We start from the raw sequence: 27,712 nt of genomic DNA, 5'->3' as shown, positions 1-27,712 counted from the left end.
GGGATCATGCAAACTTGCGGATTTGCAAAAGAGATGAAAACAAGGGCTGTTCGTAACTTTGATTGGGCGCAATAGCTCGATTAGCTTCAACTTCCAATAACAATTTCCATCGTAGGAAAGAGATCGCGATGTATGACGTGTAACTATCACACAAAATCTTCGATCCGGTAGCAGCCAAGCAAGCACTCGACGATCATGACGCTGCGCATTGTGATGTCTCTGAAAATTGTCACTTCTTCTAATAGGCCAAGATCATACAGCGTTATGACAGCTCCGGCTCCATGGGCGCTCCATTACGTGGCTCGAGTCCTTCACTCTACTCAGCTCTACCCTCCATACATCCCTAGCGCTACGCCACACCGGCTGTTTGCATCTCCCCATGATTTCGTTCACCCGTGGCTCGATCTCGAAATCCTTGAACGTCTCCACTCCCAGATAAAGGGCCACCCCGCATAATCTCCACGTGCGAACCATGTGGGTCTCTTATTGCCGTGCTAGTGCGCTAGCTGGGATGCGGGGTGTACGTGGATATTTGTGGCTGGAATGTGGAAAGTTACTTCCATTCATCCGAAGTAGGTATGGACGGATTTTGCCGGGAAACTTCTTGAGAGCCTGAGAAGATGACCATAGTTTTGATGAAAAGTGCGGGAACAGCAGATTGTATATGGCAAAGTATTCAAATTAACAAAACTATATACGCTTATTTAGAAAGAAGACACATTGTTTTCCTGCCCCGTTACGTCGTCATCTCTTTCGCTCTTGCAAGAAGCGTGGTATCTCAAAAGCAGCCAACTATATCACCCTAGATGATATCCTATACGCCAGACACCTATTCACTGTATATACACCCATCGTATCATCGTGGTCTCGTCGAGGCACCAAGTTACAACCCGCAATAAGTAGTATCCAGGCCCGTAAGATTTGCTGTGCTGTCATAGTCGCCTGGAATCATGATACCAGGGTAGAGTCTATCGCTGCCGGGCGTGGAACCATATTCACATGCACCGGTACTAAACTCTTCTCCACTGGTCAAGCTCTCATCACTGAAACTGAGGACGCTTTGAGGTGGTGGTGCCTCTGAGCTGTAGCTGCCCCAGTTCCAGACGTTTGGTGACCAAGTGACATTGCTGTCGGTACTGGCTGACTGAGGGGCAACGTCGACGAGGGCGTCTGCTGGTTGTCCACCGTAAATTGTGTCGTAAATGTTTGTCTGGCCATTGTCTAGTGAAGAAAGGAGGCGTTCCCAGTCGGATGACGAAACCTCGGTCTTGATACCTTGGTTGTTTTGTAGTGCATAGCTAGCTAGTGGGTCACTGGCGAACGAAAGATAGTCAATATTGCGTTGCGCCTGTTGCTGCTGCTGCTGCTGCTGTTGTTGTTGTTGTTGCTGTGGAGTTGGTTGACTTGGACGACGTTTGTTCGGCATCGAGAAGGATGCGCGATGTGACAATGGGCTCAATGTAGGTTCCGAACGGGCAACAGGAGGCTCGGATCGAATGGAAGATAAGCTTGTCGATGAAGGATTGGCATGTACGCCTACATTGGGCGAGAGAGCAGGCAGAGTTGCGCGGCGAGGCTCTTGATCTAGGCGAGCGGCCTTCATGGCGCTTGGTGAGAAGCGAGCGGCAAGAGCCTTGAGGGATTTCTGTGTCGCGCGGAAGGTATCCAGAGGCGCTCCCATGTTGCTCTCTGAGTTGTGTCGTGACAGTGGTGGGGCTGGCATTTGCTCAACACGGGGAACAGCCACGATGCCACAACCGACACGACGGAACTCGGCATAGCCTGCAGCATTTCCACGCTCAAGCATATCCATGACGGAGCATACGAGTCGGTTGCTGTCCTTGATCAACTTACCCTCGCGAGCAAGCGTCAGGGTCTGGAAAAGCAATCCAAAGCCAGCTTGCACAAGTACCTCGTTGCGATTAAGGCAGAAAGAGAAGCTCAGCTTGCGCTCGTCGAGAAGTTCGACAATTTGCACGATATGCTTGCAGGCATCGCCAACGGCTACTACGGCTGACGAGCCCTTGTCGCCAAGATTAGCAACAACGGCTGGGCGGTAAACCAACGCCCTGATGTGATGGTAGGCGAGAGACTAGTTGTGTCAGCATTCTCAAAATGCACATGGAATCAAGATTCACATACCAGAACAGGGGATCTGCTGCTTGTGACGTTGGTGCTTGGCTTGTCTTGCGCAAACGTCAGCTTGAGGTGCGGCGCAAGGTTGCTCTGCCAGTCTTCCAACTCGTCGCAGAGCGACGCAATAGTGCGGAAGGAGATGTCATGTGATGCAGATCCGGGGTAGAGCTCCGTTAGGACCTTAGACAAGATGCGTGACAGGCGGAAGAGAGCCAGTGCGCTGGAGAGCTTAGTGTACTCGCCGGGCAGGGTCGGCAGGAACCCCTTCTCGGTGACGTATTCATCGTCGGCATCTACCGGATACTCGCAGTGCACATCTTCCTCGCGGATTAGCTTCGGTAGCCCGAGGTGTGCAGCGGAGAGACTAGGAACGGTCAGTAACGCAACGGCAGGGTTCGGCGGGAGTAAGCTTACCAGTCGACCGTGTACAGCGACCAGAACAGCTTCTTTCGTGTTTCACTCGTCAGTGCATCGAGCGCGAAGCGCTTCTGTGACTGATGCAAGCCAAGACGTTGCGACAGGCCGACGGCCAGTCCCTTGTACTTGAGCACGCGGGAATAGTCGGCCCTCAGCAGACAGAAGATCTGGGCAAGGACGAGACTTTGCAGCGTTGCGACGTCATTCTCCATCAAGAAGCTCTCAATAGCGCTCTGCCATTGAGTCTCGAAGGACTCGACATCTTGTCCGTCGCGGGGCTTTAAAAAGTCAGTAAAAGGCTGGCATGTGTCGTAAGGCATACATACATCGCTAGACAGCGCGGCAATTCCGAAAACCAAGTTGAGTTGTGCAATCGACTTCTTGTCACTCATGGTATCGGGACTGGCCACATACTGTTCGTAGAGCGACAAGAAAGTGGGGCGATGGAGAATCGGAAACAGAGGTGCCCATTCTTGGAAGAAAATGTTGATCATCTGATCCGAGACCAGACGTGGAGGAGCCTTGAAGGAAACGATTCGCTTGGAAAGAGTAGAAGCTTGTCGCGCTCCAGCGCCGAAGAAAGCGCTCGAGTTGATGTCGGTGGATAGTCTACCCGTCTCCTGTGCTTTTTGCTTGAACGCCTCTGTGGAATGTTAGATGTGCTGTATGCGGCGTTGGGGACCGTGAGTCATACCAACAAGTGTTCTTCCACTCGAGCTGCCCACGAAATACGAATCTCTGTTCAGGTCGTCAAGTAGAAGCGGTGCCTGCTGCACCTTGAATGTGTCGTCTTTTTCTTGTGATTCCTCTCGAACTTCCGAAGATCCCGGTGAATGCATCGAGGGTCGCCTGGCAGTAGGGAACGCTGTTGGAGAGCGCGCGTGCATGCGTGATAACATGTCAATCTTCTCGTCCTTTTCGTCAAGTAGATCCTTCAGGTCGCGGACCTCTGCTTCCAATACCCGTACTCGCTCTTCCAACGACTCAGTGTATCCTCTGGGGAATGCACGGCGGCTGAGCTTGTCACTCGTCTTGCACTCGAATCCGACATTTGTGCATTGCGTGCAGCTGGGGCGGATGCCGTCGCATCGTATTTTCTTTGAGCGGCATCGGTCGCAGGCTTGGGCGATGCGGCTCTGGCAGCTTGAGCCGACCTTGATCACTTTCATGGGTAGTATCCCAGGCATTTTGGGCGTCGTTCGTTGGGCGTCGTTGGTGGTGTAGTAGTTTTCATCCAAAGGCCCAATGGGCGGTCACTGATAGGTCGTGTCACGTTCTGTCATCCGGTGCTCCGGTATTCGGGTGTCGTTCGCGTATTGTGTTGTGAAGTTTGTGGCTTTTATCGCTAGGCGTGTAACGACGTGACTGCACGAAGATAAAGCAATACTAGTCAGGGTGGATGCGTAGGATGTATGAGTGGGAAGGTTAGACGGAAGAATTGGGGACGGCCTGGCAGATGTAAGCTGCCACCTGCCACCCTGGCTTAGTCTTTCTCTGGGGAATTTGTGGGCGCGCTGCGGGGCGAAGGCGCCATCCCACAAGGGAAAACACGAGCAGCACATCTTCGCCGATACTTTCTCGTCCATCACTGGCCACTAAACCTTAAAGCTAGCCTTGTTGCGATCAGCATGCCTGCTTGTCAGAATTACGACGGGCTTTCTCGGCACTCCTCAGCAGCCTCTCACGACCATGACTAGAGCTTTCTGCGGAGTGGTGGCTTCAGCGACTGTGAACACCCACGCTCAGATCATGCTTGGAGGTCGGCCCGAACGTTGTGATTGAGCCACCCACCACTCTGTCAATTGCAACATGCTCTAGGCCTGTGCCGCAACCAAATATTGCGCCCGTCTTAACCGGATGGGTACCATCTACAAGGGCTGCTCAGCAGGCTGCCATTCGCCAACAGCCGCAATATTTGGTGCCCGTATGACTACCACTCATCAGCGCACTCTATGTGGCACATTCTAGAAGACGGCAAGGTGATCAATGTCCTTGTTGACACGGAACGCGCAACCTGCATTCTGCCATGACAGGCTTAAAAGCTGGTTGTATCGACCAGGGGCGGATGAATGTGGACGACGCGGCAAGCCGCTTATCGCAGCCAAGGCCCAACCCGTTCTGCACATCAATTCTCCTAGACTTGAGCAGAACTGTCCTCGCGTGTCTGTGATTGATCTTCGACCAGGCCCCGCGTATAAGGCTGATCGCGTGGATATTGGATGCTTCCAACAGTGACCGTTTAGGAGCGTGGCCGCGTGAGCCGTCTGAGCCACTTCGGCCGTAGAGAGCACGACAAAAGTCATCCAACTGCGTCATGCATGTTGGCCTGCATTGTCGATTTCTATACGTTTGGGCGTAGAAACTTACGTTGGGTGATTAAGAGGCGTAATATGAATGGCGGAGAGCCGATGCTTCTATTGATCTTCTATCATAGACGCGCTGCTTCCGTCGCGAATGCAGGGCGCGTGGGGAGGTATTAGATTGGATAGGTTCCACAATGGTATATAACCTCGTCTATCATGTGGGGTCTTTGTGTTCAAGAAAAATCCTCTTCTTCATCCTCTGCTCCCTCGTTTAAACCAAGGTAATGTATTACAGCCTCAGTGTCTAGGAGTTTGGCTTTCTGTATGCTGTCAGTATGGTCCCAAGAAGAACATGCAGGAACGGCAACTTGGTAGTCTGGCGGTCTAGCAGTCTAGCCCATCAGGCGCATGGTGCCGACCTTGGTGCGACACCATACTAGGCGAACGACTGTCCAAGAGCATGCTGTGACGCATGGCTTATGGTGATATTGGGTGTGAAGCATACTATGATGTAGCTACGAGCGCGGGGTATGAGAAGGCAATAGTCTTACCTGGCTATCAAGTGTGGATGCAGCACGCTCGAGCATGTCTAGCTCCAGACTTCGGAGTCGCTCCGCAAGTTTCCACGGCATGTCCCGCATGGTACTGTCCCGTCTAGCGCCCTTTGATTCTTTGAGTGTGTCGATCTGTGCGTCAACACGGTTTTGTAGAAGTACCGTGGCACGGAGTCGGAAGACATCCCATGCTGGGTCCTGTTCAAGGTGTTCCCGCAACTTGACCGTGTCGAGTTCTTGCTCATTCCAAAAAGACTGGATTTCTCTCTTGCCGTCCGTCGTTTGTCTGATCTTGAAGTCTAGGCCGTCTTCTTCGTTGACTACAACAAGCCATACGAAGTCGCTTTCCCATTCTATGTTGCCGTCCTTCTCAAAAATGCGGAAGCCTGGTGCAACCTTTGAAACATAAATCTTTGCAGGTCTGAGGGGGTCGTCATCTGGGATGTCAAGGTCCAGAAACATGACTTTCGCACAAGTCATTGTATCTTCGATAAATCCGTACGAAAAGATGTTCTCACATGCGCCTTTGTCGTCCCCGTACCTAATCTGGTGAGCGAATTTCGTGTGATGTGTTGGGATGACCTACGTGATCGTAACCTCTTCGCCAGGTTCGACATGTTTGCCCTCCCGAAGTAGTAACAACCCATTTCCGTTCCCATCGGTCTCGTATAAGGCAGCTGTTGCATCTCCCGATGCATGATTTGCCATATCAACGCAGGGCACCATGCAGTCACCAGTACCTGGAAACTCCAGAGCTCTAGACCGGTACATTGCGTCGACACGCATCCAGTCGTCGAAGTCCAACATGCCATTGTCTTCGTCCCACCAGTACTTTTTACACCAGCTGATTGACTCTGTCGCAGTTCGCAATTTCTCAAATTCGCGCAGCAACCCATTCAATTTTGCGCTAACTGCAGGTTTGAGCGTGGTTCCAACTAAGAGCTCCCGTTCTTCCTCGGTCCAGAATGTGGGAAGCAGCTCATCTGGAAGAAACTTGATGTATTCCGTAAGGGGATTCAGGACGCCAACTCCCTTTGTCTCAGGACAGCAAATGGTGGCTTGTAAGAGTAGAAATGTAAGTATAGCGCCTCTTGTCGTCTGTACTGCGTTAGTGTTGTGAATTTTTCGATTCTTCCAAGGGGCTGTCACACCCTCCCAAAGTCCCCAAGAGCTTCGAGAATTTCTCGAAGATGGTGGTCTGCCTTTGCAAGAAGTTCGATGTTCTGGCGAGATATGATCAATTCCTTTGGCACGACGAGCATAGGCTCAGCGGCGCCCCCTTGGAGCTTCTTGTCGGCGATGACGGTTGATCCTCTGTCCTCATAACCTGGTAGCGGGCCAACTTTGACACCATTGAACTTGACCCCATTGAACGTAGCCCATGTAGGTAGCACATCGATGGACTCTTTGAGCCATCCCTCTGTTCTGCCCCGTCGGATCATTGTAACCTTAAATGTTAGATGAGGCTTCACAACGCACGGCCGCGGCCCACTCCTACTCTGCAACACACAGGATATGTGGGTCGCCAAGGATATCTCCCAGAACAGGGCTTCAACTCTGCGGAGTTTGTACGACAACTGCTTACTGTTGATGGTCAAAGTAACACAAAAAGAAATGACAACGGCAAGATGGCCGTATGCGGTGAGGCGATCGCGATGCCGACGGGCTCTAGTGCAGGCCGCGCAAATTGTCCGCGATTACTGCAGCAATCGAGATGCAGGCAGCCTCTAGAAGCCCATATATTGGACCCTGTGAGGTCATGCAGACACGACGACAGCTGCGGGTCCAAGTCTTGACGATGCTGGTTTCCTAAGAGACGGGATCAGACAGAGTCGTAGACGGGAAATGAGATGCTGGCAAACGAGAATATGTGTACCAGGTCACGTATAGGCAATGCGTAGGGTAAACAACAGGGAGGACCTCACCAGTTGTTGTGTTGTTGTGGTGCTTGGACCAGCCGTCTAGAGTTGTTATGATGGCGTTGACGGGCATCCCGAAACCGCGGAGTGGAACTAGCGGGTTGGTCCGTGCATCTGTAAACAACAACAACATGGAGGATGTGCTTAAACCTCCAACCATCCGCCCGTCACACATCTTTACTGTTATTCCTTACTTCGACCGCAGCAGGACAAGCAGGCGTAGACGGCACCTCCGCTACCAGCTCCAGAACGACGACGCATATACTCCTGCGCTGCGCTGCCGACATCGCCGCTTTCGTCCCAAGTCGGCACCCCGTCCTTCCCCAGCTGTAATCAACACTTGAGGATCGCACCTTCCTCTTCCCCATGGCTTCACCACGCGATCGAGTAGCCAAGATGTCTCGCGCATCCACGACCAGCTATGGTCAGGTGATCGAGGTGAGCATCACAACACACCAAAACAAAGCGATTGCGGAACACATTCTGATTGAGACCTCCTAGTACATTCAAGACCGACTCTATCTGGCATCGTACACAAGCCCGCCCGATGCCAACACGCCCTTTCCGTACCCCAAGCAAAGCCAGTCGCCTTCCAAGCGGTCATCGCGCGCGCAAGTAGGACCTACTGCCGCAGGGCCCAAGGCGCATCCTCCTGTCTACTTCAGTATCGACAAGACTCTCCTGTACAATGCCTTCCATGGTGACTTCGGCCCACTGCACATTGGTCACCTCTACCGCTTCGCTGTTCAGCTGCATGAAGTTTTGGGCGACCCAGCCAACGAGGACCGCGCTGTCGTCTTCTGGAGCAGCGCCGACTCTAGGAGTGAGAGCACTAAATCTACTCCGTTCAATTGCACAAATTAACATGCCTAGGTCGCGCAAACGCTGCCTGCATTCTCGCATGCTACATGGTGCTCATCCAGTCATGGCCACCTCATCTTGCTCTGGCGCCCATTGCCCAGATGGATCCGCCCTGCATGCCCTTCCGCGATGCCGGTTACAGCCAGGCTGACTATGTCCTGAACATTCAGGACGTCATCTACGGTGTATGGAAGGCCAAGGAAGAAGGCCTTTGCGGTCTGAAAGACTTCAGTCTCGAGGAGTACGTCTGAGCCGCGCGCATCTCCAAACAGCCAACGCTAACAGTCCTAGATATGAGAAGTTCGAGCGCGTAGACATGGGTGACTTCAACTGGGTCACTCCCAACTTTCTGGCCTTCGCCTCACCACAACAACAACCCACACATGAGATCCCGACATCATCACCAATGTACGCGACGCTACCTTCCAACATCGCCGAGATCCAGCGATCTGGACTCCCCGGTCCCTTCAAGAACGTACTCTCGCACTTTTGCGCGCGCAACGTCGGTCTCGTTGTGCGATTGAACTCGGAGCTGTACTCCTCGTCCTACTTCACCAAGCTCGGCATCCAGCACTTGAACATGATCTTCGACGACGGCACATGTCCGCCGCTGTCACTCGTACGCAAGTTCGTCAACCTTGCACATGAGATGATTACGGTGCAGAAGCGCGGTATCGCAGTTCACTGCAAGGCTGGACTAGGACGAACCGGCTGCCTCATCGGGGCTTACCTGATCTACAAGCACGGCTTCACCGCCAACGAGATTATCGCATACATGCGCTTCATGCGCCCGGGCATGGTTGTCGGTCCCCAGCAGCACTGGCTCCATCTCAACCAAGGTACTTTCCGAGAGTGGTGGTTCGAGGACACCATCAAGGCCAAGTACGCGCAGATGATGCCATCAACGCCTACCAAGTCACCGCACAAGCAGCGCCTTGCTAGCAACGGGCAAACCTTCACACCGCCCAACGGATCTTCCAAGCGCGCTGCGCTCGGTGAGATCGAGTCGAACGAGCGAAGCAACTCGGGCCATATTGGAGTACTAGAGGACAACTTGCCTGCGCCGACACCGGGACAACCGCGAAAGACTAGCAAGCTCTACGGTAACGGCCGGTCACCACAGCGCATCGACGAGAACGAGCCCTTCACCAAGTCGCATACAGAGGTCAGAGCAGACATCACACGCTTCGATGGTGAGTCGGACGAGGAATTCCATCTCCGCCAGATTGCGCGGCGTACTTCGTCACGCTCCCCTCAGCGTTCACCAACCCTCAAGGACAAGCAGCGCCGCGCTTTCAGCACCACGTCTGTCGTCCAAACATCTGTAACACACACCTCTTTCGGCTTCGGTGAAGAGAGCGACCTCGAGAACACTGCACCGGCTGGCATCCGGCCGAAGACACCAAAGGAGAAGAGCGGCAGTGGCAGCATCAACATGGGCAAGATCCGATCGAGCCCTTCGCGCAGGAGCACCGATGGCAAGTCTGCTGTACGGAAGACCAGTGGTCGTGTCGGGAGCTTAGGCAATGCCATCTCCCGCCCAAAGTCATGAGCCACGTCCCTGGATTCTGAGTTTCTGATCCTCAATCTTCATTCCGGGAGTTATAGCATGGCGTCTTGGGACACGACTTTCATCGTCACTTCGTTTCTTGTCTCAGTCAATTCTTCGTCGCACAGCATGCCATCGGGCTCGGCGCTACATATGTCGTCTGCAGGCGGGCGTTTTGAATCACTAAAGAGTGCATAACGGTGTTGGGTCATCATTCTGGGAGTTACTGGGGCGCATGGTGTGCTAATGTCTCTTCTCTTTCCACTGTTTCATTACCAGTGACTGTTGCGCTGCATCTTTACTTTAGTCTTGTCCCTTTTCGCGGTAATCTGGCTGCGGATATGTTCATGACGTGTATGAGTTGATGACTACTTATAATTGTCCAAAAACAATGGCACTCTCTCTCCGAATCGAGTTCGCATTACCTGGATGTTGTTGTGATGTCTGCATAAATGCTACTTTCTGCTGAAGATACAATAATACTTCGCTCGTGTGCTAAGATTTGTTGCGTTACCTAAACGCTGTCGGCTGGGCTACAGTGCCAATACGCAAAAGCATATAGTCACTCCGGCGTCTCTAGCATGCCATCAACCCATTCTTGTCTTATGATGATCATCGTCGCTCATGCTTCAAAAATCGCACGATCGTGCCAATAACTCAGCCAACTCTTCTAAGGCTTCCTGGTCCTCCGCGTCGAAGCCATTGAGTTCCGCACAATCTATGTCGATAATTGCTACGACCTACGAATGTGTCAGCATACCAACACTTTGAAGTCAGAGAGTCAACACATACCTTTCCATCTTGTACAATGGGAACAACAATTTCACTCCGACTCGCTCCATCACATGCAATGTGTCCTGGGAACTTCTCGACGTCTTCCACTAACTGCGTCCTTGCCTCTTTTGCCGCAGTTCCGCATACCCCACGACCGAAGTTAATCACTTGACATGCTACTTGTCCCTGGAAGGGGCCCAGCAGTAGTTGTGACGAATTTGTAGGCGATGTGAAGTAGAAACCCGCCCAGTTGACTGCGGAGGATGGAGAAGGCAATGAATGATATGCGTGCCAAAGTAGCGATGCTGTGTTTGAGAAGTTGCTGTTCATAATATATTAGAGATGCTCCAAGTAGGCAGTTGCATAATAACATGAACGTACCAAACCTATGAAGCATTAGCAACGTAATCCCATCCTCTCTTAACGACTGATAAAACTTACCCAATTCCTTTGCCCATCAAACAACGCTCTCGCTTGTTCAAGCACTTGTGCATAAACCTCCTTCTTACTCATTCCATCGGCGAAATTTGATGAATCGGCGTGCACCTAATGCCACTCCTAAATCAGCCACCATCTCAACCACATTTTTAGCCTAGGCTAAACGAGAGCTTCCCCTGCGTACCATGGCTGTTGATGTTGCGTTTTTTCGTTTCGGTCTCACAATTCTTTCTCGGACTGCTTTTGCTTGTGTGTCACGAAGACAAGGATGGTTGCTGCAATAGACAGTCGCCGATGCTTGCCGGGGAGCAACGATCGTGAATCCACACAAAGATAATTACGACTTCTATACTCCACGACGATATTCACGTTTTGTAAGCGAGCGATTCTATGAATATGGATTGAAGATTGGTGTTACATGACTGTTTCTGTTCTTGGGCCACAAGGGGCTTAGGTTGCCAAAAATTGCGATCGCGTCATTCCTGTCTAATCTTATCTAGGCGTGTGCAACGCTAAGTATTGTTGTTACCATCGCACACATACAGTAACAGACGTCCTTCGAATAGATCGGGTTATAGCCTTGCGTTCAAGGGTATCAGTACATCATACAAGATTCAGACAGATCCGTTTCGGCCTTGCTTTGAATTCTCGGCCAAAAAGATACCCACCATTGTCCTCCACTTGGTTTGCAAAAATTTCACTGTTGCTAGCAAAGCAACCATCCACAGCCATGGAGCATTCCAAAGCATCAGACAAGAGGCTTGAAGTAGACTGTAAGGATAGATCTAGAATTGACAAGTATATGTAGTTCTTCAACCACAAGTATGCTTCATGGCAACAGGTCGGTTGGCGCAATGGTAGCGCGTGCGCCTCCTATAACTATATCTGCGAGCGCAAGGTTGTGGGTTCGAGTCCCATGCTGATCGAGACAATTCGATGAAGTCTAGTACTGTGTGTATTAGACAATGTCTAATTTTTTTGGTGGGCTGGAGTTGGGATACTTTTTTTCTTCTTGACTATATCAAGAAAGCAGCAGCAGTCTTGTGTGAAAACCACAACCTGGAAACATCAAACATGCCTCCAAGGCAAGGATGATTTACTCCTATCATGTATAGGGAGGGTGTCTTTCCTTGGCTTTGGGAGCGTGCAAGCACGCCATCTGAGTCCGATCGATGATAAAAGAGAAAGCATTGGCATCACTAGATAGCTCTCTGGAGTGCGATCAGACCTTGAGCTTATGCAGATATGCATCCTTCGCCAGTGCACCATTCTACTCATCTTCCTTTCTACTAGAGTCTTTGTCTTTGAGAATTAAATGAAGAACTACATACCCATATATTTGGCGCACGCTTATCATTGCAGTATATTCTCTCTCAAACCGCGAAAACAGTATCTCATGATGTCTTTTGATATCTCGCATCGCATCTCGTCTCATACATCTTTTCATTTCCCTTCACATCTCTAGGTATCGCCCTTCTACTATGGTCTTCGATGTCCGAAAAGTATTCAATCGGTCGCGGGGTCTTGCAGAAGAGAACGCCTGCCACGCCACCTATATGATAGATTACCTAGGTAACCTCAATTCCCAGCTATTGCTTTTGTCGTAGCAAATCTAATCCGTGTCTATATCCTCTTTTAGAAAATCATCTTTGAATTCGTCGAAGAGGAGTATCTATCTTCTTAGCTTTAGTATCGAAACCCCGCCCAATGTAACCTATTTTGCCGTCTCCTTCGATAGATTCCCCGATACATGTACATTTAGATGCGTTGATTAGCTGTCGAGTACATTGAAGTCGTTGTGCAGGTGAATGGTAAGGCTATTGAGTCAAATATCTCAGATGACGAAAAGTAGATCGCCCTCTCAGAGTATGTAGGTAGGAGCCAGCCGCAAAACCAGGCAGGTGGCGTGTGTACCATATTTTATCCACTGTGGTGTTCTAAGGAAATCGGCTATCGCATTGACAGCAGTGGTCGTTTCTACTCAATCCCAAGTCCGAGCCTGTGTGGAATGGGCGGCGGTTCCGTACAACTCAACGAAATGCTGCATGATTTTTTGTCGTAAATACGCAAGCGCAGATCACTGACGAGTATTGCTAAAGGGCAAGACTCTACCACGGCATTCTCCAGGGTGGCTTAAAGTGCTTCAGATGCACTAGTGTTGTTTGTTCCGATACACGCGATGGTGTCGGCCCCACTTTTTCGGATGTCACGTGTCAGCCCGTTGATCAATCTCGCGCTCAATGTAAAGCTGCTTACCAACCACACATCGTCGCACCACCACGATGCCGTCTTCGGAATACACTGCGGCCAGCGGTGGTGCTCTGAAGCTCAAAGGCGGCGGCGTTGACAAGAAAAAGAAGAAGAAGAAGAAGCCAAAGACTACCGAATCTACAAAACCCTCTGAAGACACATCCATCGACGTCGCGAAACGATCCACTACCGACAATGACGCGCACAAGTCACCTTCAGGCACACCTGGCCGCTCAATCTCGCCCGAGGCCGTAGAAAGATCGATACGAGAGGGCGGTGGAAGACAGAAGACGGAGGCTGAAAGGCGACACGACGAGATGCGAAGGAAGAGGCTGGAAGAGAGATTGAAGAAGGAAGGAGTGAAAACACACAAGGAGAAGGTAGAGGAGCTGAACAAGTATCTGAGTGGACTGAGCGAACACCACGATATGCCCAAAATCGGACCTGGCTAAGACGCGCTTGGGTTGGGTCAATGGCACAACATGTCGTCTATCTGCTGTAGCTTGTCGAACGCACCTCAACAACAATCGCCACGCCATAATGCTTGGATCCGGAGAGCTGATCGCTTCGAGGAAAACGGCACACCTTTGTCTCGCGTATGCGCACACAGAATGGGAGAATGCTTGCGATTTCGTAACGCAATATGCAATCATGCTTATGACAATGAGTGCGTCTTTGGTCGGCGGCTTATAAGATTGTGTGTATTCATACCATAATGTAACAAGTCCAGAATCTGATACTTGACTAGATTAAACCCTCACGCAAACTCTACTTCGCAGACTTGAACTTTGCATGTATCACCCCGCAAAGTCCAAAGATTTCTTTTGTCTTCGATAAGGTCGGCCCGTTGGTCTTGTGTCAATGCGACTAGTGTAGTGGCTTCTCGGCTTATCTAGTCAAGCACCCAGGCATGGCCAGGTACCAGTAGCTTGAACGAGGCGTATTCTCACCGCGTCTACGCGCCTGAAACCTTCTAGAATACTTTTCCATTGGATGTCGTGACCGGCCTCTAGCTTTATCAGTGCACAAAGCCTGACGAAGACACAACTCCTACGCTCGCGACATGGATCACATGTGCAAGTATCACGCCTCGAATACACGCACCTGCCCAAAAGATCGCCTAGGATGATGCTCGGGTCATCACACAGCACTCCGGTCTTTGTGTCTCTAAAATCTTCCATATGATTGGATGGATGCGAGCCTTGTGCCATCAACTGAGAACAATATACGAGTCGCCACCGTCATTTGCAGGTTTACGACTCCAATCAAACCCCTGCAGTGCAGGCCGGCGATTCACCTCGCAAGGTAGATTGCGCAGATTGTCCGTGCAATAACCCCATTAGTGCGGAGGGTTGTGGGGGACTGTTGCGCTCATTGCGCGCCTTCTTCTCGCCATCCATCGAAGAGGTACTAGAGTACACGCATCTCTGAAATCGTTGTCAGCTGGGTCGTCTCGATACAACCATCCTACCAGAATTTGAATACATTGCGCGATCCAGGAGGTGTGGCGATACCATCCTAGTACCCCCGCGCGCTAGAAGGCGTTCTAGAAATGCGTCCAATTCGGACAACACCCGTCGCGTCATCCCTAGTCAGCCCACGATAGTGGAATCTGCTGTGATGGGTTGCAATGGATTGTAGCTTGGATCCACCTGCCGAGAAATGCTTAGCGCGTGCCAGGACTCCGCGATAGCTGCTTGCTCCAACGCTATTGAGGCTTGTCTCAATGCCAAATCGCACTTTAAGCGAGTTGGAACGCCCGACGCCCCATTCCGCTGTCGCGTGCTGTTCGAGGTCTCTGAAGTCAACCAAAGAGTGTGCCTTTGACAAATGTCATACAATCAGTACCCGCAAAGTTTCGACAACGCCGGTGAATAGGTTGTTGTACGGGAAACCGCAAGCAGACATGTTGCACAAGAAGCTGTGCCCCTCGTTGAACAGACAAGGCTTGTATCGAAGCTTGTCACCCAAGCATCTACCCCAGTACTGTGGTGCCATCCTTATCACCCTCCGGATGAGGTTTAGATAGTTCATGGCGGTACCGCGTGTTTGCTCGGCAACACCGTCTGCCAAGAAGTTCGTCTCATTTGCTCCCAATCACACCTTTGACCAGCAGGATCTCCGGAGCTGCGCCGCGACTAGCCTGCAGAATGACAGTCTCCGCTGTGATCCAGCCCATGCTCTTCTTTTGTGTGCGGTACCCTGGTGTTGGGATAGATATGCTGCAGAGTCGAGAGGCGGCTGTCGCAGGCGCCTAGGTATAAAGATCGTTCTCATAACCCCATTCTCCCGGCTTGCAAGGCTATCATCTTTCGTGCCTCTACCCTTGTTGTGATCCCTTGGGCCTGTTGTCCCTGATAGACTCAGGTTCGGTCCTTTACTTTGTTGGGCACACCTCCTTTGTGCTTCCATCCGCCTGTCACCCCATATCGGTCGCAACAGCACACCAGATATGTCGGTCAACGACTACGAGAAACAGCAGTATGCTGTCGCTGGCGAGACGCCTTCTGACCATGCTGTTGGAGATGTCACCGATACCAAAGGCAATGCCATCAACGAGGCCGCTGGTGTGTACGGCTCAGTTCAGAAAGCCGAGGACTATGGCTACGTTCAGAGAGGCCTCAAGTCGCGCCACATCCAGTTCATCGCACTCGGAGGTACCATCGGTACCGGTCTGTTCCTCGGTATCGGTAAAGCTTTCGCCAACGCTGGTCCTGTCTCTGTCCTCCTTGGTTACACCATTACAGGTGTTGCTGTCTTCGGTATGATGCAATGCCTCGGTGAGATGGCCACTTGGCTTCCCCTACCCGGTGCTATTCCCCAGTATGCTGCTCGCTATGCGGATCCTGCTCTTGGTTTTGCCGTCGGTTGGAACAATTGGTACAACAGCTCTATCACGCTCTGCGCTGAGATCTCTGCTGCCGCTCTGCTTATCAACTTCTGGGATCAAGAAGAGAAGTATGTACCGCCACTACTCCGAATGCGACAACAACTAACATGCCACTAGGTACAACCCTGCCATATGGATCTCCATCATCATTGTCATCATCGTCTTTCTTAACATCTTCGCTGTTTCGATTTACGGAGAAGCTGAATTCATATTCGCGTCCATAAAGATTATAACGATCCTGGGACTGCTCATTGCTGGTCTGGTCATCATGCTTGGTGGAGGACCAGACCATGACAGGCGAGGGTTCCGCTATTGGAAAGAGGGCGCTATGAAGGAATACGTTGGTACTGGTAGTACTGGTCGCTTCACCGGTCTTTGGTCTACCCTTGTCAACGCTGCGTTCTCTTACGGTGGTGTTGAAATGGTTGCAGTTGCTGCTGGTGAAGCCGCCAACCCTCGCAAGAACAGTAAGCAATCCCCTTGTATCAACTGCATACGACAGCCACTGACCTTGTACTTCCACTAGTTCCCAAGGCCGTTCGACGTGTCTTCTGGCGCATCCTGTTCTTCTATGTTCTAGGATCGTTCATCATCGGTACCACCATCAGCTCGAACGACCCTCAACTTACCGATGACAACGCCAAAGGTGCCCAGTCATCGCCTTGGGTCATTGCGATGAAGAATGCTGGTATTCCAGTTCTTCCCCATATCGTCAACGCTGTCATCTTGACTTCCGCTACCTCTTCCGGCAATGCTTTCCTGTACACCGGTTCCCGTTATCTCTTCAGTATTGCCCAAAACGGCCAGGCTCCCCAGTTCCTTCTCAGGTGCAACAAGAAGGGTGTACCAATCTACGCTGTCGCAGTTACTGCCTCCATCTCCCTACTCACATACATGAGTGTCAGCGCTGGTGCCAACAAGGTGTTCGGGTGGTTCCAAAACTTAACCACAATCGCATCGCTCTTCACCTGGTGCACTGTCACGTACACATACACTCGGTTCCGGAAAGCATGCATTGCCCAGAACGTTGATCGCAGCACCATGGTCTTCGCGAGCAAATGGCAACCTTACGTCGCATGGACTGCCTTTACCTACTTCGCTCTCATCATTCTCTTCAATGGCTTCAAGGTTTTCACCACCACACCTTGGGGACCCGATGAGTTGACCGACTTCTTCACAGCATACATTGGTGTTGCGATCTTCGGTCTCTTGTTTGCGTTCTGGAAAGTCTTCAAAAGGACCAAGATGGTCAACCCAGCGGAGGCAGATATTTGGAGCGGTAAAGCGGCACTTGATGCGGAGGTTTGGCCTGAGCAGATCCCGCGTAACGCACTTGAGAGATTTTGGTTCTGGTTATGTTGATTGGCGATATGCGCATCAGTGGTGTCTTTGACTGGTAGAGGTCCATGGCTAAACGGGAGATGTTGCAGCAACGAACACTGCATGATATGTTGAATGAATCATTTAGTTAGCTTCAAAGAGTTTGAAAGTGACAGAAGGTTTTGGCTGTAGATGACATTCCACCACTAGCTTGGTGATATTAAGTCTTATATTTCCAGTCGCGCTAGTCGCGCCCTACGGTCACGAAGGTTTGCCGTCGGGTAAAGCATGGACGCCTTACCAGCCACGCAGGCGCGATACTCTTCATCCAGTACATCAACCCTGAACCGACGTAGCGCTCGCCGTGATTTTAATGAAACATGCTGACAATGATGCGCACACTGCCAATGAATCAACACTTATGGCGGCCCTACCGCAACACTTCCGTCTTATCATATTGCTTCTTCTGGACCTCAATACGAGTCGCGCATGTGAGTAGTATTGGGTGCCTGACGCGTACGTACTCCTGGCTATTTTTCCAACCCCGTAAATGACTGAGATGCTTGAGTACATCGCGACAAATCGCAGGCGAGGCCAGTATGTATTTCCATCACTCAAAGCCGTTTTCTTGGAACCAGAAAATCCACGAGCATCCTTTAAGTCTTGAGATGAACGCTTGACTAGGTCGTGTCGTGTGTTGCGCCTTGCAGGTTCAATGTTTAGCCACGGGGGTTGCCGCTAGACCCACATATCTTCCTAATTAGTAATGCTGCGTGTCAGACCCTGTCAGGCCGGCGACTTTCAATCAACGGCTTCCAAGGCATCAACGTTCGTCATTCAACACCATTGCTAACTCCAGCGCTTCAATCGGTCTAACGGTTAAGAAAATCGTCGCTCAAAATCTGCGACCATCAGACTTTGTTGCACAATTCCTACACAACATCTCAAACATCCACCGGCTATCGTTTGCGCTAGTCGATCTCCAAGTGATTACAAACATGGAATTGCGCAGCTAGCAAGAGCGAATCAGAAACATTATGCGTGAGCATCTACGAGACCCATAATCGAACGAGTATACTATCCTACAACAAGCGGCAACTTTGCCGACACGTACACGGAAGCAGGATGACGAGCCGAGGAGATGATGGCAAGTCGCAGAATCCCTGGACGATGACGAACCAACTCGTCAATAGCCCAGACTCGGAGCCCAAAAAGCCTCAAGATCAACCACTAAACCGCGCCTGCGAAGCATGTCGCATATCCAAGGTCCGATGTCTTATGAATCCGGATGCAAGCTCTACGCAGTGCCAGCGATGCGCGAAGGCGAATAGAACATGTGTGTTTGCGCCGCCAGCTAAGAGAAGGCAACGAAAGAGAACAGATGTGCGAGTTACAGAGTTGGAAAAGGAGATCCAGCAGATGCGTAGCCTTTTGAAAACCAACACACGATCATCCAACGATGTCAGCGAGCAAGAATCGGGAGACGATGACTCAGACGACCAAGGACATGCAGGAGGAAAGGAGACGTCCCCTAGAGTCCCGAGTCGCCTGAGTAGTATAACAGCGACATCAAAGCTGACAGCACCTATCAGCAAACCACCTCCAGTCGACCCCGTTATCACTGGCGCACCTATAAACTTTCCGGGGTCTTCTGACAATGATATCATAGACCGTGGTGTTATCTCAGAAGACATGGCTCGGGAGCTCTTGAGCATATGGCGCACTGAGCTCGTCGCTGCATGCCCAGGTATCACGATTCCTAAGCATTGGGACGTTTTCGATCTACGAGCGAACAAACCCGCACTCTTCCATGCGATCATGGCTGCAGCTGCCCACTCCAAAGGCTCTGCCTTGTCGGACAGACTGCATGAAGAAACTGTCCTTCTCTATGCACGATCCGCATTCATCCAGGGCGAGAAATCAGTTCAGGCTATACAAGCGCTCATCGTTACTGTCACGTACTATTCACCTTCCAAGACACCAGGACAGCTACAAATCTATCAGTGGGTTAACATGGCCGCATCAATGGCTTTGGAACTAGGCTTGACATCGAAACCCAGAACGCACGAGCAACTGCCCAAGCGTGCAATCCGATCACTTCAGAAGATATCTTCGCCGGAGGAACTACTTGAGCACTGTCGTACTATCCTGCTGCTCTACATCATAAGTGCAGGCTTCTCGATGAGACTAAAACGACCCAACATACTGCTTTTCAACAGTTGGATGGAAGAGTGCTTCAACATCCTGGAAAAGTCAAAGCTCTTGGATGACAAGAGAATAGTTGCATGGTTGAAACTTCAGCGGATAGCTGATGAGGCGAACACTGCCTTCGGGTTTGACGATGCAAGTACCAGCTTCAGTCTTTCGGAATTGCGCATGCAAATCATACTGCGAATCTTCGATCGGCGAATGCAAGACTGGAGGAAAGCAATCCCAGATGATGTAATGACGTTGAATCTCCAGCTGGAGTACTACGCGGACATGCTATCTATGTGGGAGTTCGGGATGGACGGAGGTCGCTACGACGGTAAGTTGACTTTGATAGATTGCATATAGCTTAGCTAACGTCGTTCAGTCATCGAGTTTCGCAATCGCCACATCACTTTGCCCGCGCTAGATGACGACTGTGTACAACCCGAGTCCCTCCTCTCGCGCTCAGCATTACAGATCAACGCGACGACGAAATGCATAAGCGCAGCACACACCATATTAGACTTCTTCATTGCCGTTCCTGTCGACAAACTACGGAAATCACCCAACGCCCTCTTTGTCCGTGCTGTCTACTCTCTGGTGACTCTGATGAAAGCCGAATACGCAGTCGGGACAGATGCCGAGATGGGCGAACTCCTCGAAAGTCAGAGTCTAAAAGTGAGCTTTTACCTTGACACTGTATTAGAAAAGACGAACGAGGCCGGGGGGCCGCCGGAGTGTAGGGTCAGAGTTCCGAGCCATTGGAACTTTTTGCTCCACGAGAAACTGAAGAGTTGGTGGGATGAGTACCAGGAATGGAGAAAAGAGGGGAGACATTTGAAGAGGAGAAAGACGGGCAATGGTGATGATAGCAATACTGCGACGGGGAATCAGACGCCGACGTTTGCGGAACCGACCTCGCAAGTTGCGACTTCCGCTATAGATCCGTCACAGGTTGCTGCACAACACCAAGCACACCCAATACCCATGTCAAATTTTCCTTTGGGCAACGCTTATCCCACGCCGGCACCATGGACTGCGAACGAACTAGGCCTTGATGCAAGCACACAGGCTCAGCCCATGAACGATCAAACAACCTTCTCAACCGACATGGGCGACTTCTCAGCGGCGTTTCAGAATGGAGATTTGTATTTGTGGAATGATATGACGGCAGACAATTTTGGCGGTTGGGTTCCGCAGGGTGGATCCTATGGTCATGCGGGGTTTGGAGGAATGAACAGTGGGTTTTGACTTTGCAAAGACGAGTCCATATCATGTTGAAGAATAGCATAAACATCGAGAATTTTACTGCGAATGCTACCAAACTTGTGAATGCTTGTGGGAAAGCATCATCCATCATATACATAAATCCATTATCTACATTTTCTTCAGCCCACCCTCTACCCACTCGACTACCTTTTCGAGCAACCCAACATCAGCCTTGGCCTGTTCCAGCGCCTCTTCTCCTTCAACTACAAGTGCACCGCCGCCCGATGTCAACTCTTTCTGGAACCGCGCAGCTGTTTGCTTTAGCACATCCAAATAGCGTGACTGGATGCTGTGACTATTGTTTAGTTCTTTGATACCAAGAGTGTCATGCAAGTGTTTCGCTTGCAACAGAAGGTAGTAGAAGTTGAGCGCTGCGACATAGAAACCGAGTTCCTGACGGAATTGCATCCATGAGTCTTCTAGACTAGTGTCACCGGCATATTGTTTTGTAAGGTCCGGCCATAAGAACGGCGCGACAGTAGATAGCGCGACAGGTGTGGCGAAAATATTCGTCTCTTCGTGGTCATCATCTGCTGACTCTGGACGTGGGGCGTTGGCTTCGAGAGTCTCGCCCTTCAACCATGACACCGCGCTTGCTTTGAGGTTCTCGTACGGACAGTGTTCTAATGTGTCGCGGATGAACGTTAGGCGAACCAGATCATGGGGATGGGAGCGCAGCACAGTAGTGGTGAGGTAGTGTGCATGGCCACGTAAGCTGGGCGACGGCGAGTTTGCAGAGATGAGCGATATCGTCTGTAGGTACTGGGCAAATGACTCGTCATCTTTTGGCTCGCCAATGTTGTTATGCTGGAGCGCTATGAGGCCAAACGTAAGAACTGTATCAAGTAGTGCCTCAGGTTCCATGCCGACAGTTTGCTGACCAAGAGTGCCGATAAAGTTACCAAGGATGGTGGCGTGTCCGGGGAAGATGTCAATAGATAAAGACTGATTTTGTGTGGCTGGTGCATATAATTCTTGTTTGACGCTTTGCGCGGCAACAAGAATCAAGGCTCCTGTTCGTGAAAGTGGTATATCAGCGGCTGCGGCTGGCGGCTCGTCTTCTGTCCCTGGAATGCCTCTTTTCTCGTCCTCTGTGTCCATCACAGTCCGCAGCAGCTCCTCGTACTTCAATCCAAGATCCTGGCTCAAGGCTACAATTTGCCCAAGAATTGCAACTCTAGAGGTCAGATCCTCATCATCTGCAAATCGATCTGCGTATTTTTGGTAGTTGGGCTTATTAGGTATCCGCTGGGGTTCGTACCGCTCCATCAGCCTGCTTGCCCATGCCAGACCTGGAACATCGTCATCCGATGTCAACGACAAAACATACTCCTCTAGGATGTGCGTAAGGAACGACTGAAGTAGGCGATTAACAAGGTCATTCTCCTCATTGGTTGGCGCGTCGCTCTGCGCCTCCGGATCTGGCTCCGATTGATTGGTGTTCACACGTAGCAGGTTCCCGCTGCTCCGTCTTGAGGGCAGATGCGGCCGCTTAGTGCCGGAAAGTGTCTTGACGAATTTGACAGCGGATAGGGTAAGGTCTTCAATATGTGTGTTTGCCCTGTTGTATGCGAGCAGCGCGGCCTGGAGGCTAGTTGAGAGGAATCGGCTTGGATACTTCGTCTTGACCCTCCGGTGTAATGTTGCTAGTATAGTCAAGAGGACCTCAAACTTCAGTACTGGGAGCGGTGGCACTACGGCTGGTTGGAAGGCTGGACTTGTGCTCGACTCGCCCATTCCGACCTCCGCCGCTTTTGTGCGTTCGCTCGCTTCTGCATCGTCCTCTTCTCCATCCGTGTGGTCGTGTGGCTCTTCGAATTCCAGGAGCCGCAGTGCTTCTGTCACCTTCAAGACACACTCTCTAGGATTGCCCTTTGCAGCGATATCTTGCAAACAGTCTTCCGAGAGCGGCAACAACGGCAGGAGTAAATGGATCAGATCCCAACCGATAGTCGCAGTGAGTTCGGCATCTTGAAGAACTTCATGCAGAACAGGCAGATTCTCCTCTGTCAGGTTGTATTCAATAATAGTAAGGTAGGTGATGGGATCGGTGACTGGCGGGCGTGAGGCCAGAAGTGGATGTTCGTCCTTCTGGACGGGAACTTGGCTTTCGGCCATGACTCGTGGTTTTGGTAGTACGTTCGAGCCGTGTGTGTTACCTGTCCGGTAAAGTTGAAACGAACGGATTAGTATTGATGGTTGAGCGGCGGAAACTGTGGTGTTGAGGACAACCCAGAAATGTTGGATGGGGCTGGGCCCTGACGCAATGCCTACCAGCCCACCACTAGATTCGCGTGCACGCTAGTCCCCGCTTCCGCCAAGACGATCGCTCTTGCCAAAGTTCACTGCGGAGGCGCTCGTAGCTTCGACACCACGAATCGCTTCCACGACACGCTGCCCGCCATGGACGAAAAAGAAGAGACCAACGAGCCCCTCGACCTTGTGCGCCTCTGCATTGACGAAGTTGTCATTGTAAAACTGCGCGGCGACCGCGAGCTAAAGGGCAGACTACATGTAAGTCGCAAAGCTGTAGCTCGTATACCTAGACGGCCAAGCTGACACGGTGTTCAGGCATACGACTCGCATTGCAACCTCGTTCTCGGAGACGTAGAAGAAACCATATATATTGCAGAGGAAGAGGATGACGAGCAGGAGCCCCGCGTACGGACGGTCAAGAAGCAGAGCGAGATGCTGTTCGTAAGAGGTAGGAGATGTACACGGTGTCTGCAATTGGATCGAGGCTGACGGCAGACCAGGTGACTCAGTAGTCTTGATCGCACCAGCGGAAGGAGCATCGCAATGATCAGTATACCACAGTTTCTCGAACAAACAGAATTCGGCATAAGCAAGGGCGCAATTGGCTGGTTGGGGGTTGGAAAAGCGACAGCGGGATAAGAATGATGCAGTCACGTTTGAGATACCCGAATGCTGAGTTGTAGGGCGCATTCGCTGGCGCAGACTCAATGATGGAGGATAGTAGGATGTGTATGTGGAGCTATCAAGACATTCAGCGCAGGCTTAGACATATCCTCCGAAGCTCTCTCAAGCCCAGCTGAGGAGGTGCCCGCCAAACAAATACAATCATCAAGATTGACGATTGATCACAAGCCCTAAGCCTCATATCTCTTCACCGTAGGGTCTCACACTCATCATTTAAATAGGCACTGTTTGAAGCTGCAAGTATTAAACGCTTTTCTTGACTCTACAGGAAAGTTCAAACTAAGAACTTCATTGTGCCAGGCAAAACGCAAATAGAAAAACCCATACGCACATAGTGCGATGCCCATGTAAACTCCTGTGCGTCGAAGGTTGACCGCTGAGACCCGGCCAAAGAGGAGCGACAAAAACGGAAAGGGAAAAAGAACCGCCACCATAAGCGCGATACCGCGGAAGTGAGAGAATTAAACTAATATGAGCGGGTCATGACCTCGTTTCATCGTGATGGGGATCCGGAAACGCTTTCCAATGGAAGTAAATACAGTCGAAGGGAAGTTTACCAACTGCATGAGAACAGTGACGAGAGTAGAGGACCAGTGACGGGAAAGAGCATTGACGGAGAATGAAAAGACCTAGGCCGGATAACCGTAAACTCCATGCGCCGGGTGTCCGAACGAAGGTTGGACTGATGTAGACTGGGAAGATTGCTGATGTTGACCCTGTTCCAAGAAGCCGCCAAAGCGCCGTGTATCCGTGAACAATAAGCAAGAATGGAGAAGATTTCGATGGTGACCATGTTGATGCTGATGGTGAGTCGCGGCAAACCGGTTGACTTGTACTGCCGGACTCTTGACTGGTGGGTGCTGGTGGGTGACCTCTGGGAGTTGCGCTGTCGCACGAACCCTGAGCCACGTTAGAACACAGTCAAGTCAGAGCCATATGGAGACAAGTGTATTCACTTTCGCCTCCATGTTTGGCTCGCCAGGCTGTCCCTAGACACAAAGGGCAGAGAGAAGCCCTTTGAGACCTCCGCCTCTACGAAGATGGAAGCACGCTTATAGCGCTTGTCAGTGTACTTCTCGTACACAGCAGCGTGGTGCTTCTGGGGATTGTCGCAGCACTCAAGGATTACCGTTATGAGTTGGCGAAGTTGGGTCAATGTGTATCCAGAATAATGTACGTGTGCTTGCGACTAGGAGAATATTAGCATGGCTTGGTGACGTGTACAGACGATATGAACTTACCCAGTCACCCTTCTTCAGCATGAAGCGAGCGAGACAGTGAGCACCAGCGGACAGAAAGCTGGGAGCGCAACCGACAAAGCGCTCATCCATAACGGTGATCTCCAAAAAGTACTTTGATAGAGTACGAGTCTCCAGGTCGTAGTCATCTGCCTTGCTGATGCGGCGGAGAAAGCTCATTGGGCCGGGCCAACCCAGCTCAAACTGAAGCATGCTAAGCATGAAGCGCTCAGCTTTCAGAACCTCGTCGGCAGTGTAAGCACCGTCGACCATGTATACGATCTCCTGCACTGAAGGACAGTTGATCTCCTCATATTTGGCAGCGACGAAGAGAGCAGTGGCGCCGACCAGCTGCAGCTTGCCGAGTGAGACCACCTTACATGAGAGGAAACGGTCGACATAGTTGACAGCGAGGAAAAGTGTTTCCGGAAGAAGGGTGAAGCGGTTGTGGACCTGGACAAGCCAGTCCATCAATACTGATCGCATCGACCATTGTATCTCGGCCTGGTGATCCATGTAAGAAGCGTTTGGCTTCATGCGCTCCTCAAGAGAGTGCATGTATTCAAAGATCTCATCACCGTACTCAGCGACCATGGAGGTGTCCCACTGCTCGTCTTCCACATCTTCGTCACTCCGATTTGCCTCGACGAATATCTTAGCAGCCTCTAGCTCGCGTTTTGTCTTTGCAGTGATCCTAGGCGCAAGGACCAGGGTAACACCACCAGTCGTGTTGTCGCCACGCGATCGAAGAGAACGAGCAGTAGTGTAGCCGTCGGCATCATAGTACTCCTCATCTTCCTCCTCGTCCCAGTACTCTTCTTGGTCGAGGTCGTTGACCTTGGCAAGCTCTTCGTTGCGTTCTTGTTCCAGGACGCGCGCCTGCTCCTCTAATGCATCCAGGTATTCGTACCTGTCGTCCGCCCCATTTTTTGACTCGGTCTTCTCTTCCTCTTCAGGGATGGTCGCTGCCTGCTGGGACTGTGCTGGGGCACGGTCCACGTTGGGAAATGAAGATGGCTGGTTAAGGAGAGGTTGGCGAGCAGGTACATTTACAAGAGTTGTGTCGCTAAGGGGTTCTGGCTGCGGCTCCTTGAAAACAGCTGTGGAGGACTTCTTGGACAGGACTTTGCGGGCGTCGGCCGTCGGTTGGTTGGCGTTGACATGCTTGGGAACAGCAGACGCGACTTCACTTGTCTCGATTGACGCGTTGGTCTTTGTTATGACGTTTGCTAGAGGGCGTTGCGCCGGTCGTGCTAATGCACCAGGCTTCGTGATTTCCTTGACTGTGACGGCAGAGGTTTCCTTGAGCACCTCGAGGCCCTTCTTCTTTCCGGTGACCTGCATGTCATCCTTTGCTACAGGCTGCCGTGTAGTATTGCTGACATCGCCAAACACGGTCCGCTTGGCTGCGGCCGCCTTGATGCCTCCGACCTGCATCAGTGTAGATAGTGCTGGTGTTGACTTTCCGCGCGAGTGCAGAGCCTTTCCAGCTGGTAATTGGGGTAGCGCGTTCTCGTCGCGTACACGGAGAGCCCTTGCAGGGCGTTGTGGCTGTAGAAAAATCTGTCAGCGGATGTCGAGGGAAGACAGTCTGGGTGACCCCGGATATGCACGAAGATGAAGTGGCATCGCCGACCTCGCAACGCGTCAGGCAGGGTTGCGCGCCTAATCAAAGGCAAGCAGAGAGGGAGAGAGCTTACCTTTGCGTCCATTATGTTCTCAGTGTGTCGGTTATGACAATAGTCTCGGAATGTATGTTTTGATGACAGCGACGGTTGCGAAGTGGACGATAGGGGCAGCGGAAGTCGAGCGCTACAAAACAGTGGTCGATATAAAGAAACTCTCCATCTAAGTTGGCGGCGATGAGATAGGCGGGTCGACGATGTCGGATGGCACGAGGAGTGGTGTTGACGACAACAAGAGCTTGTAAACTTATATGGGAGCTTGGAGCTTCTGCGCGTTCAGATCCAATGTTTATTTACTGTAGCTCTGGGACAGGGATGCTGGCCGCTAACCCGACATGCCTAGTGATGGTGCACGGTTCGCTCTTTCCCGAAGACGCTTCCGGGGCTCACGTCATAGCCGAAACGCGTATCCCAAATCCCATCACAAAGACGACCTTGCAATGCGCCCACGTACTTGTTAGAGATGATGCATCAAGAACTGGTCGAAAGTATCAATACTTATTTTGGAGGACCTTGGAGCAATTTCAGCCATTTTGAACACCTGCATCGATAGATACACGTACCCCGCCAAAGCCTTGGGTTCGACGCGTCAATTTGAAGATGAGTCAGCTACACCACGCGAGCTCACGTGGCGATATCCCGACAGCGAGTTGTTCTAAACATCTTGTTTACCTGTTCTATTGCCATAACAACATGTAGAGTCATCCTCCAATTGCTTTGGATGGCCTCAAATGTGGTCGCGATCACAAAGGTGGTCTGGAACTCGCAGACACGATCCGCTGTCGGGCGCCCACAGCCTGTCGATCAGTGCACTGCCGCCAGATATCAAACGGCAGCCTACGCTTGTCTTTGTTGCGCTGCCGTTGTCCCAGGCAGTATGGAGAGATGTACTGCGTCTGGGGAACGTTGGATGCCCTGAAACCGGCGCTGTTATCGCGTCTTTCCTTTGCTTTGTCCCCGCGGCGCTGTATAGGCCGAG

At 51.4% G+C, this 27,712-nt stretch overlaps 11 protein-coding genes and 1 non-coding gene across 12 annotated transcripts; 7 read left to right on the top strand and 5 right to left on the bottom strand.

The window, feature by feature from the left end:
- Positions 1-883: 883 nt before the first annotated feature.
- Positions 884-3,740, bottom strand: CC77DRAFT_1063927 (C6 transcription factor FacB; the record flags this gene model as incomplete). The annotated part of the gene is made up of 5 exons (XM_018528678.1): positions 884-2,092; positions 2,143-2,500; positions 2,551-2,831; positions 2,880-3,196; positions 3,248-3,740. 5 exons carry the CDS (start codon positions 3,738-3,740, stop codon positions 884-886), a joined length of 2,658 nt encoding a protein of 885 aa, XP_018383363.1.
- Positions 3,741-4,972: 1,232 nt separating this feature from the next.
- CC77DRAFT_243497 (SET domain-containing protein) lies at positions 4,973-7,009 on the bottom strand. The gene is made up of 4 exons (XM_018530833.1): positions 6,562-7,009; positions 5,997-6,508; positions 5,408-5,951; positions 4,973-5,176 (listed from the first exon to the last, which is right to left on the bottom strand). The coding sequence occupies exons 1-4, from the start codon at positions 6,850-6,852 to the stop codon at positions 5,090-5,092; spliced, it is 1,434 nt and encodes a 477-aa protein (XP_018383362.1). The 5' UTR covers positions 6,853-7,009; the 3' UTR covers positions 4,973-5,089.
- Positions 7,010-7,491: 482 nt separating this feature from the next.
- Positions 7,492-10,156, top strand: CC77DRAFT_994577 (phosphatases II). The gene is made up of 4 exons (XM_018536449.1): positions 7,492-7,767; positions 7,831-8,152; positions 8,203-8,431; positions 8,482-10,156. Exons 1-4 carry the CDS (start codon positions 7,696-7,698, stop codon positions 9,740-9,742), a joined length of 1,884 nt encoding a protein of 627 aa, XP_018383361.1. The 5' UTR covers positions 7,492-7,695; the 3' UTR covers positions 9,743-10,156.
- Positions 10,098-11,398, bottom strand: CC77DRAFT_994574 (GAF domain-like protein). Its single transcript, XM_018536448.1, has 4 exons — positions 11,136-11,398; positions 10,950-11,059; positions 10,532-10,835; positions 10,098-10,479 (listed from the first exon to the last, which is right to left on the bottom strand). Exons 1-4 carry the CDS (start codon positions 11,136-11,138, stop codon positions 10,369-10,371), a joined length of 528 nt encoding a protein of 175 aa, XP_018383360.1. The 5' UTR covers positions 11,139-11,398; the 3' UTR covers positions 10,098-10,368.
- Positions 11,399-11,791: 393 nt separating this feature from the next.
- On the top strand, positions 11,792-11,877 carry CC77DRAFT_t71. The gene has a single exon. It is a non-coding gene; the product is annotated as a tRNA-Arg (tRNA).
- Positions 11,878-13,233: 1,356 nt separating this feature from the next.
- On the top strand, positions 13,234-13,653 carry CC77DRAFT_941199 (DUF1754-domain-containing protein; the record flags this gene model as incomplete). Its single annotated transcript, XM_018534780.1, has 1 exon — positions 13,234-13,653. One exon carries the CDS (start codon positions 13,234-13,236, stop codon positions 13,651-13,653), a length of 420 nt encoding a protein of 139 aa, XP_018383359.1.
- A 1,791-nt stretch (positions 13,654-15,444) lies between these two features.
- On the top strand, positions 15,445-16,498 carry CC77DRAFT_242971 (hypothetical protein). The gene has a single exon (XM_018530832.1). It carries the CDS (start codon positions 15,654-15,656, stop codon positions 16,206-16,208), a length of 555 nt encoding a protein of 184 aa, XP_018383358.1. The 5' UTR covers positions 15,445-15,653; the 3' UTR covers positions 16,209-16,498.
- On the top strand, positions 16,089-17,593 carry CC77DRAFT_1022818 (hypothetical protein). The gene is made up of 2 exons (XM_018525545.1): positions 16,089-16,558; positions 16,618-17,593. Exons 1-2 carry the CDS (start codon positions 16,420-16,422, stop codon positions 17,451-17,453), a joined length of 975 nt encoding a protein of 324 aa, XP_018383357.1. The 5' UTR covers positions 16,089-16,419; the 3' UTR covers positions 17,454-17,593.
- Positions 17,594-18,581: 988 nt separating this feature from the next.
- On the top strand, positions 18,582-20,852 carry CC77DRAFT_941110 (hypothetical protein; the record flags this gene model as incomplete). Its single annotated transcript, XM_018534773.1, has 2 exons — positions 18,582-19,938; positions 19,987-20,852. The coding sequence occupies 2 exons, from the start codon at positions 18,582-18,584 to the stop codon at positions 20,850-20,852; spliced, it is 2,223 nt and encodes a 740-aa protein (XP_018383356.1).
- Positions 20,853-20,898: 46 nt separating this feature from the next.
- CC77DRAFT_1022815 (DUF1760-domain-containing protein) lies at positions 20,899-23,118 on the bottom strand. The gene has a single exon (XM_018525544.1). It carries the CDS (start codon positions 22,986-22,988, stop codon positions 20,979-20,981), a length of 2,010 nt encoding a protein of 669 aa, XP_018383355.1. The 5' UTR covers positions 22,989-23,118; the 3' UTR covers positions 20,899-20,978.
- A 155-nt stretch (positions 23,119-23,273) lies between these two features.
- CC77DRAFT_968469 (Sm-like ribonucleo protein) lies at positions 23,274-24,063 on the top strand (the record flags this gene model as incomplete). The annotated part of the gene is made up of 3 exons (XM_018535770.1): positions 23,274-23,384; positions 23,442-23,574; positions 23,627-24,063. 3 exons carry the CDS (start codon positions 23,274-23,276, stop codon positions 23,671-23,673), a joined length of 291 nt encoding a protein of 96 aa, XP_018383354.1. The 3' UTR covers positions 23,674-24,063.
- A 699-nt stretch (positions 24,064-24,762) lies between these two features.
- On the bottom strand, positions 24,763-26,760 carry CC77DRAFT_1011160 (hypothetical protein; the record flags this gene model as incomplete). Its single annotated transcript, XM_018523690.1, has 3 exons — positions 24,763-24,999; positions 25,052-26,599; positions 26,749-26,760. 3 exons carry the CDS (start codon positions 26,758-26,760, stop codon positions 24,763-24,765), a joined length of 1,797 nt encoding a protein of 598 aa, XP_018383353.1.
- Between the last annotated feature and the right edge of the window lie 952 nt (positions 26,761-27,712).

This window comes from Alternaria alternata (assembly GCF_001642055.1).
Source record: "Alternaria alternata strain SRC1lrK2f unplaced genomic scaffold CC77scaffold_17, whole genome shotgun sequence".
Lineage (NCBI taxonomy): Eukaryota > Fungi > Ascomycota > Dothideomycetes > Pleosporales > Pleosporaceae > Alternaria > Alternaria alternata.
The sequence above is the reverse complement of the archived record's forward strand: the minus strand, read 5'-3'. Positions and strand labels throughout refer to the sequence as shown.

What these genes read in the sequence shown, in the direction of transcription:
- CC77DRAFT_994577 (XM_018536449.1), top strand. Translation starts at nt 7,696, where the DNA reads ATGGCTTCACCACGCGATCGAGTAGCCAAGATGTCTCGCGCATCCACG. An exon ending in GAGCAGCGCCGACTCTAGGA is followed by an intron (nt 8,153 to 8,202) that starts GTGAGAGCACTA and finishes TAACATGCCTAG; the next exon opens with GTCGCGCAAACGCTGCCTGC. An exon ending in AAAGACTTCAGTCTCGAGGA is followed by an intron (nt 8,432 to 8,481) that starts GTACGTCTGAGC and finishes TAACAGTCCTAG; the next exon opens with ATATGAGAAGTTCGAGCGCG.
- CC77DRAFT_243497 (XM_018530833.1), bottom strand. Translation starts at nt 6,852, where the DNA reads ATGATCCGACGGGGCAGAACAGAGGGATGGCTCAAAGAGTCCATCGAT. An exon ending in CTCTTGGGGACTTTGGGAGG is followed by an intron (nt 6,509 to 6,561) that starts GTGTGACAGCCC and finishes AACGCAGTACAG; the next exon opens with ACGACAAGAGGCGCTATACT. An exon ending in GGCGAAGAGGTTACGATCAC is followed by an intron (nt 5,952 to 5,996) that starts GTAGGTCATCCC and finishes TCACCAGATTAG; the next exon opens with GTACGGGGACGACAAAGGCG.
- CC77DRAFT_242971 (XM_018530832.1), top strand. Translation starts at nt 15,654, where the DNA reads ATGTCGGTCAACGACTACGAGAAACAGCAGTATGCTGTCGCTGGCGAG.
- CC77DRAFT_1022818 (XM_018525545.1), top strand. Translation starts at nt 16,420, where the DNA reads ATGAAGGAATACGTTGGTACTGGTAGTACTGGTCGCTTCACCGGTCTT. An exon ending in CGCCAACCCTCGCAAGAACA is followed by an intron (nt 16,559 to 16,617) that starts GTAAGCAATCCC and finishes TACTTCCACTAG; the next exon opens with TTCCCAAGGCCGTTCGACGT.
- CC77DRAFT_994574 (XM_018536448.1), bottom strand. An exon ending in GGGCAAAGGAATTGGGTAAG is followed by an intron (nt 10,836 to 10,949) that starts TTTTATCAGTCG and finishes TATTATGAACAG; the next exon opens with CAACTTCTCAAACACAGCAT. An exon ending in CCATTGTACAAGATGGAAAG is followed by an intron (nt 10,480 to 10,531) that starts GTATGTGTTGAC and finishes ACACATTCGTAG; the next exon opens with GTCGTAGCAATTATCGACAT.
- CC77DRAFT_1022815 (XM_018525544.1), bottom strand. Translation starts at nt 22,988, where the DNA reads ATGGCCGAAAGCCAAGTTCCCGTCCAGAAGGACGAACATCCACTTCTG.